The 8,778-nt window shown below is 60.5% G+C and overlaps 1 protein-coding gene across 1 annotated transcript in view; it reads left to right on the forward strand.

Annotated features, from left to right (window-relative positions):
* The window catches only part of LOC309819930 (obscurin-like), a gene marked incomplete at its 5' end in the record, with an annotated part of 123,301 nt that overhangs the window by 54,255 nt on the left and 60,268 nt on the right, over positions 1 to 8,778 (forward strand). The window contains 7 exons of the mRNA XM_082650365.1: positions 138 to 334; positions 505 to 580; positions 2,879 to 3,151; positions 4,210 to 4,476; positions 6,907 to 7,179; positions 7,990 to 8,265; positions 8,592 to 8,778. Coding sequence (XP_082506491.1) covers positions 138 to 334; positions 505 to 580; positions 2,879 to 3,151; positions 4,210 to 4,476; positions 6,907 to 7,179; positions 7,990 to 8,265; positions 8,592 to 8,778 — 1,549 coding nt within the window. The remainder of the gene's footprint in view (positions 1 to 137; positions 335 to 504; positions 581 to 2,878; positions 3,152 to 4,209; positions 4,477 to 6,906; positions 7,180 to 7,989; positions 8,266 to 8,591) is intronic.

The raw sequence follows: 8,778 nt of genomic DNA on the forward strand, positions 1-8,778 counted from the left end.
GTGCTTGTCTTCGGGGATTGGGGCAGGGGTGCTGGGGGCAGACCCTGGGGACTGGGAGGTGCTCCTGATGGTGGGGGAGGGGCATCCCAGACACAGAGGCTGATGCCATGCCTCTACCCCACCCCCAACCCATGCAGCCCCTGAGGTGACCATCCTGGAGTCCCTGCAGGATGTGCAGCTCAGCGAGGGCCAGGACGCCCACTTCCAGTGCCGACTGTCAAGGGCCTTGGGCCAGGAGGCCCACTGGGCCCTGGGAGGGGTGCCCCTGCAGGCCAACGAGATGAACGACATCACGGTGGAGCATGGCACACTCCACTTGCTCACCCTGCACAAGGTGGTGTTCCCCAGACCTGCCTGTGCCCCGCAATGCATCCAGGGGCCTTCCCACCCCCCAGGAGTGGGAGAGGGAAGGTTTCAACTCCAGTGGAAATGGGCTGGGGACTTGCAAAGTAGGGGTGGTTAAATGGCACTGCTGGGCTGATGCCCCCATCTCTGCTTCCACAGGTGACCCCTGAAGATGCCGGAACCATCAGTTTCCAAGTGGGCTCATGTCGCTCAGAGGCCCAGCTGAAGGTCACAGGTGGGCAGCCCCCTCCTACACCCAGCCTTCCTGCTTGTAGGTGTCCATGTTTCCCTACTCAAGGAACTGTTGGCAGGTGGTAAGGCCAGAAACCTGAGCCTTCCAGCAGTGATCTTGCTGTGGGGTGACAGTTTTCCACTCTTGACCACTAAAGCCACTGGAGGTGGGCTAGTGAAGATCAGCCTGAGAAATTCTGGTGTATGTTGGGTCCTTGTGTGGGATCAGTGCTGTGTGTAGGAGGGGAGATGGGGAGTCTGGCTGCTGGGGACCTGGGCCCTGAGATGGAGGCAGGGCCTTCTGGACTTGTACCCTCCATATAGCTACTCCTTGTGATGCAGGTTTGTGTGCTCTTGTCCACATTGACACACACCTGCATACCTGACAGGCTCCCAGATGTTGATACAATAGCACACCTGTGACACGTGAGTGGTTTGGGGCATAGTGTACCTGAGCCCAGACATGCAAGTAGGATTTAAGGACCTTCAACTTGTTATACCTTGTCCCCAGAGTTAGTCACCTCTGGATACCTGGCCATGAGAGACTCTCCCTTGCTGTCCTACTCCTGGTTCTCATACTGGTCCTGTCCATCTACCATCCACTGGCCATTCAACCCATCCACCATTTACCCATCCATCTATGCATGCATGCATCCATCCACCCCTCTATTCCATCCATCCTTCGATCCATCCGTCCATCCATTTATTCAGCATCCATCCATTCATCCACCATCCATCGTCCATCCATCCATCCACCCACCATTATCTACCATCAATACATTTATCCATCCACCATCTATCCATCATTAATTCATCCGTCTATCTGTCCATCGAGCCACCATCTCCCCATGCATCTAGCATCTACCCATCTGTCCACCATCTGTCCACCATCAATCATCCATCCATCCACCATCCATCCATCTAACCATCATTCTACTACCATCCATCCCTATGTCCATCCATTCATCCATCTGTCCACCATCTACCCATTCATCCACCTATCCATCCACCATTCAGCCATCCCAGCCAGCCATCATTTATCCATTATCTGTCCATCCATCCACCATCCATTCACCCATCCATCCACTCACCCATCCATCCACTCATCCATCCACTGTCTGTCCGTCATATATTTACTATCTACCTCGAGAGGGGCCATTTGCAGCTCTCCCCTCAGTGAGTCCCCAGTCTGCTGGGGGAGTTGTACATGGAGACAGTGTGTCCTGAGTCCCAGGTGTCCCCACCTCGAGTCTTCATGTGGCCTGTGGGGCTGGGAAAGTCTCCAGAGTGCAGTGCCCTCAAGTTGAGTGATGGGAAGGGGCAGTATCCTGTGTGTCCTGAGCAGAGTCAGGCCAGGAGGGGCCTCATGTATTCATCAGAGTGGGTGTCTGTGAGAGGCAGCATGGAGCTGGGTTGGGTCTTGCAGATCCCACTGAGGGAAGTGCCTTGGCCCCTCTCAACCCGATGTCCCCAGCTGGGGCAAACTGGCTCATGTACAGACAGCAGCTATGGCTTCAGACAGAGAGCCATGAGCATGAGCTTGTGCAGATGGGTGGTTGGTGGGATACAGGGAAGCTTGGGAACTGTGCTGAAGATGGGAATGGGGAGCTGGTGGAGCAGGTTGGGGATACAGTTAGATGTGTGCTCTTGGGAGAACATGGAGGGGCTGGTGTGGGCCTTGGACTAGAGAGTTGATTGTGCATGCCTAGGAGGGACGTGGAGGGCTTCTGAGGGAGAGCCTGGCTGGGGCGGGTGTGCAGGCATCTGGGAAACCCCCTGGGCTCACGCCCTGCTGTGTGACAGGTCAGGGGGAAATTGCCATTTTGCATTAGGGCCCCAGAATCTTAGGGCCAAAGGGACCTTAGGGGACATCTGGACAAATGGCCCTCTGGGGATGGGAGAAGCATCTGCTTCCACACTCCCAGGAAGGAAGGCTTACTTCCTGAGCAGACCCCCTCCATCTCAGAGAGGTGAACCCCATGACCTCTCTTCTCTATCCCACACCGAACCCCATAAAGATGGCAGCCATGAGACTTGGGGCTTGTCAATTCTACCTTCTGAAAAGGGTGAGATGCAGGTCATTGGTCTCCTTTGATGAAACCGAACATGTTCTGAAGGGGGCTGTGAGGTGCAGGGGGGCTGAGCTGGCTTTCCACAGGCTATGGGTGGTCTTCATGTCTCATTCTGTGAACAAGGTGTGCCAGCTGGCCTGGGTAGATTTCTAGACCCCAGCCCCAGGCTGCCTCCAGCATGGTGGACCTCAGGGTGGCCCCAGCTCCCCTCCTTTCACCCTCTTGCACAGAGGCAGCACCGTGCCTGGTACGTGGCTTACAGAACGTGGACGTCTTTGCGGGGGAGGTGGCCACGTTCTCCTGTGAGGTGTCCCGTGCGGGTGGGCCGGAGGCCCACTGGTGGCTGGATGGGACCCTGCTGCAGGACGGCCCCCAGAGTGCCATCTCCGTGCGTGATGGGACCTTCCATTCTCTCACGCTCTCAGGCCTGGGGGTCGCTGACTCAGGCACCATCACCTTCCGGGCAGGGCCCTTGGTCTCCAGGGCCAAGTTGTTGGTCAAAGGTACCAGCCGATGGAACCCTGCCCTATGCTGGAGCTTCTGCCCCTGCTGCCCCTGCACGCTTCCTGCGGGCTCCCAGGGTGGGAATTCAGGGACTGGCCTCCAGCACGCAGACTGGGCATCTCTCCGTGTGTACCATGAGTGCGCACTGTGGGCAGGCTGCAGTCCCACCTGGGGGATGAGAAAGAAGGCTGGACTCAGCAGTGAAACTGGAGGCCAACCCCATTCCCACCTGCTTATAGGGCCCTGGGCATGGCTGCCCACCTGGCCACCACTCTGCGGTTGCCCCTCCCTCAGTCACATGCCCAGAGAGCAGCCTAGAGGTGCAGGCAGCTTTCCCAGCCCCGGGCATGGCCTGCACTGTCCTTGCTTGTAGCTGCTTCCTGTGCTGTTGGCTTGGTCAGGGTCTTGCACCTTTACTGGGAAAGAGCTAGTCCTTGGGGAGGGTAGTGGGCTTCCAGGGAACCCCCTCAGCCCCCCTCCCAGTGAGGGCACTGGGCACTTCTGGCACAGCAGCCCAGTGTGGCTTCGACTGGCATATTTGTCAACTGGCTTCCTCCGTGATCTTGCAGAATAAATGTGGACATTTGCCCAGGTCAGAGGGACAAACCGTTTGTTGATAGGATTTCAGCAGATGGGGATGGGATGGGAGCCCTGAGGGGGTGAGCGACAAGGCCCCTGGAGAAGGGATAAGTCAGGCTGGGGGTGCCAAGTGCCCCTCGGAGCTGTGGAGCCCGAACGGGCCCAAGGGCTTTCAGGAGTGGTTGTTGTGTCCTACTGGGGCAACATGCGCCCTGGGCTAGAGGAAGCGAGGGCTCAGGGGAAACAGTGGCTAGGAGAGGCCCAGTGGATGGAGACTGAGCCAACAGTCTGCTGTGGGCGGGGGTGTATGGGGGCAAGGTTTGCCCTACATGGAGGGCCCTGGGTCACCGGGGTGAGTCCCCCTTCTACCACAGCCCTGCTTTTGCTTGCCTCCGAGTCGCTGATGCTGACTGCAGAGGGTGGGTGGGCCGCAGTCACACTGCTCCAGGTGACGCGTGCCTGGCCTGTCGGCCGACAGATCCCACAGTGGAAGTGGTCAGTGCCATGCAGGACCTGGCAGTGGAGGAGGGTGGCCCGGCTGAACTCCTCTGCCAGTACTCACGGCCCGTGCAGGCCACGTGGACGAAGGACGAGCAGGAGGTGTGCGCTGATGGGCGCCGTGTCATCATAGAGCAGGACTGGACCGTGGCCAGGCTGTCCTTCAGGCCGGCCTTGCCCTGCGACAGCGGCATCTATACTTGTGAGGCCGCGGGCACCCGCGTGGTGGCCCTGCTGCAAGTGCAAGGTGAGGCCGTCTGGTGGGCAGCCCCAGGCCCAGCACAGCCATGGTGCTGCTCGCGTGGAGCCATAGTGGTGAAATGGCAGGCAGGGACAGCGTGCTAGAAAGGTGGGACCCCAGTAAGCATATCCTAGGCTCTGAGCCTACCCACCCAGACCCCTCCTCCTCCCCAGGCAGCCTGACAGGACAGCACAGCTAGAAAACACAAGGGCAGAGGCTGCTTGAAGAATCTGTATCCAGCACAGCCTGTCGGGGAGGGGTGGAGGTAGAGGTCAGGCAGAGAGGCAGCTTCCAGGCACGCAGGCGGGTGGGCAGGCCTGGGACCTGTGTGGCCATAGACGGGGCTGTGTCCTAGAGCAGAGGAGGGCCACTGGCTGAGCTCCACGAATACTGAGCTCAGACCCCAGCTCTGCCCCTTCCCGGGCTGGTCACTCAGAGGACGCCCTGAGCCCCACTTCCCTACCTGCAACACAGCCAGGATACCCTATGGGGGGCCAGGGAGGGGAGACAATGGGCTGCAGCTCTGCAGGGGCGGAGGTGCCATTTGGCTGAAGCCACTGTCTAGTGGGGAAAACCTGAAACGTTCCCGGTGGTGAGTGAGCTGGCAGCTGGCAGGCAGTGGTCAAGGGGCCATCCAAGCTGGGAAGAGCAGGTGGGACCTGGTCTGGGCCACTGGCCGCCTGAGGTCGCTCACACCCCATTCACACACTAGTTCAATAACTTAAGTTTTTAAACACTATTTTTTTGGCCCCTGGGGGCACAGCAGTGAACAGACAAAACTCTCTCCCTTCAGGGGGTGACATTCCTGTGGGAGCTGAAGGAAAATGTGAGAAGAGCTGTGGGGAGGGGCTGCAGTGTGGACCTGGGCCTGAAGGAGGCAGCGGGGGTGGGGGCTTGTGGACATCTGGGGCAGAGCCTTCAGGCTTCAGGCAGGGAGTAGAGGACAAAATGCAGAGAAGCAGGAGATGTGGCAGGAGGGAGGCCTCAGGGGCTCACCACTGCTGCTTTAATATCTGGGCTTTTATAGAAATAAAGCAGCCTTGATCCTTGGATAGCAGCTAAGGTGGATGAACTCCAGCGCTGATTGCAGGCCCAGCCTTCTCCCTGTCCCCGACCCATCTCATCGCGGCCAAGAGCAGCTGCAGCCCTGATGGGACTGGTCGCAGCCGTCCAAGCACAGTGGAGATGTGGGATGCACTCCTAGGTCCCCGTTGGTTCTGTCAGTTCTGACCTAGGGAGGAAAGGAGCCAGGGTTATGGGGGGGAGTCTGGTCTGTGATGTGAGCAGACCAGGGCCAGGAGGGTGGCAAGGAGAGGGATGTGGATGGGCCCCGTGGGTCCTCTGCTCTGAGATGCCCTCCCCTCTTAACTCCTCGGGGACCCCTGTCCAGAGTGGGCACCCCTGCCTGAGGGGTGTGTGGACTCTGTGGACGAGCTAGGAGGGAGCATCAGGGCTTTGTGCTGGTTCCATTCGAGGTGCATACCCCAGACAGCAGCTGGGGCTGTGGACCTGGAGCTTCGGCCAGGCTGCCACCCCCTCGGTGACCGCAGTGGCTCCTTGCTGTCGTGTGGGTCAAGGCCAGACCTCCCCAGCATCCTGTACAGCCTTGGGTGATGTGGTGCTCCTTTCCTGCCTGCCCTTACCCCTGCCTATCGCCCCCCACCTTGTTTTACATCCTTCACCCCACTGGCTTGGCTCCCTGCTACCCCCCTGCCACGAATCCCTTTTCAGTCCCATCTTGATGTCCCCTCCTATTTCTTCCCTTGCCTGGACACCTCCCCTACCCATCCTCAGAGATCCACCTCATTCAGGAAGCCCCCGTGGACTTTGAAGCCCACTGGATCACCTTGGGTCCAGGTGGCCTGTCATGGGAATTGACTCTTGGAGGTGGCAAGCCCTTGGGGACCAGGCATTGAACTGGATCTGGGGCTTGGCGTGCCCAGGCCTGACATCATGGCTTCCAGGAAAAATGCATAGCTGCTTATGACTGACCCCTGGGCTGTATGTACAAGAGAATTAGGTCAGGCTGAAAATTAGGGCAGAGGTCTGTCTGATCTGAGTGAGTGAGGGGAGAGCCCGACAGGTCTGCCAGCCTGGCTGGGGGAGGAAAGGAATGGAGCACTTTTCCAGAGCCCCATGCTGCAGCAAAGCTGAGAGGCCTAAACCTCCGTCTGGGTTTGAGCCCGGCTGTGGCTGCCAGTGAACTTTCAGGCTGTGAACATTCGTGAGGCTTCTCACATGTGAGGTGGGGAGGACCCTCCTTCCCAGCCGCAGGTCTGGTGAGGGCATGGGGATGGGCAGGGCCTCGGGAAGACGCCCCCCACCTGACTGCATTCTCTTAGGCCCTTTGTCCTGACGGGGGCTCTTCCACGTGACTCTTGGGGGTGCTGGGCTGGAGAAGCCCTGAGAACGCCCTGATCCACCTTCTTTCTGCAGCCAAGAACACTGTGGTGAGAGGCCTGGAAAACGTGGAGGCACCTGAGGGCGGTGAGGCGCTGTTCGAGTGCCTCCTGTCCCAGCCGGAGGTGGCCGCCCACACCTGGCTGCTGGATGATGAGCCGGTGCGCACCTCTGAGAACGCTGAGGTGGTTTACTTTGAGAACGGCCTGCGGCACCTGCTGCTGCTCAAAAACCTGCGGCCTCGAGACAGCTGCCGGGTGACCTTCCTGGCGGGGGACGTGGTGACATCTGCGTTCCTCACAGTCCGGGGTTAGAGTTGTGGGGTCGGGAGGGTGGGCTGGGTCCAAGGGCGGAGGGTGGTTCTCTGCGATCCCTCCCACTGATACCCCACTGCAAGAGTGTGGGAGGGTGGGGATATAGGGGAGCGGTCAGTCGCTGAGACCCCTCCCATGGGATCACCCACTGCAGGGATGCTGGGGGTGGAGCTGGGACCACAGGCTGTGTGTGAGTCTCTCAGACCCATCCTACCAAATACCACACGCTGCAGGGGGCGGGGGTGGGTGGGCTAGGGCCACTGTGTGGGAACTTGGGACTCTTCCACCTCTCCCACCAGATACCGGATACCTCACTGCTTGGGTGCAGGGGGAGGGGCTGAGGCCAGGGATGCAGGAGGCATGAGCCTCTTGGAACCCTCCCACGAGCACGAGATATCACACTGTAGGGTGCGAGGGGAGTGGGATCCTAGGAGGGGGCATAGGTTACTGAGACCCCTCTCACTGGATATTTGGCGGTGGGTAGTAGGCCAGGGCTGGGGCAGCAGGGGGGCGTGGGTCTCAGAGACTCCTCCCACTGGGTACCCAGCTGCTTGGTCAGGGGTGGAGTGCGGGGTTGGAGGGGGAAGCTGGGGCCTCTGGGAAGGGCATCGATTTCTGAGACTTGCCTACAGGAGCACGGGGTGGTAACCTTGGGGACGTTGATCTCTGAGGCCACTCCCACCTGAGGCTGGTGCCCTTCTCTTCTCGGGGGCGACGGGAGGGGGTGGCATGGGTGTCTCCGAGCCCCGCCCCGCCACAGGCGACCCCTTGGCCCCTGAGCTCACACTGCCACCCCGCCCCGCAGGCTGGCGCTTGGAGGTCTTGGAGGTACCCCGGGACGCAGCCGTGCTGGCCGGGGGGCGGGCCAGCTTCAGCTGCACGCTCAGCGAGACAGTGCCGGTGGGTGAGGCGACCTGGTACATAAATGGAGCCTCGGTGCAGCCTGACGACGCAGACTGGACAGTCACCGCCGAAGGCAGCCACCACACCCTGCTGCTGCACCGGGCCCGGCTGCACCACGCCGGCGAGGTCACCTTCGCCGCCCGTGATGCCGTGGCCTCTGCGAGGCTCACTGTGCTGGGTGGGTGGCTTGGGTCTGCCTGCTGCAGCTCGGGTCCAGGGCTCTCGGGGAGACAGGTCGGGGGGCAGGAGGTTTCAGCTTCAGAGGCTGCTGGGGGCTCTCCGTGGCCCCCTACGCTCGGTGGCCTCTGGGCACACAGTCTTCCTGTGACTTAAACGCTCCATCCTCGCCCCTTCAGAAAGGCCGGGCTGTAGGGCACAGCTGCTCACAGGACTGTGAGGGGTGGACCATACTGTGCCCCACCAGCAGACCCCAGGGTGGGCGGGGCTGCGGGTGCTGACTGCCAGCCGCTGCACTGACCTTGTGCCTCCTGCCCGCCCCCGCAGGCCTCCCCGATCCCCCAGAGGACGCCGAGGTGGTGGGGCGCAGTGGCAGCTCCGTGACACTGTCTTGGGTGGCTCCCACGAATGACGGCGGAGGCGGTCTCTGTGGCTATCGGGTAGAGGTGAAGGCAGCGGCCACAGGAGAGTGGCAGCTGTGCCACGAGCTGGTGCCCGGGCCCGAGTGCCTGGT

The sequence above is a fragment of the Grampus griseus genome (genome assembly GCF_964374135.1).
Source record: "Grampus griseus genome assembly, chromosome: 3".
In the NCBI taxonomy this organism is placed as follows: domain Eukaryota; kingdom Metazoa; phylum Chordata; class Mammalia; order Artiodactyla; family Delphinidae; genus Grampus; species Grampus griseus.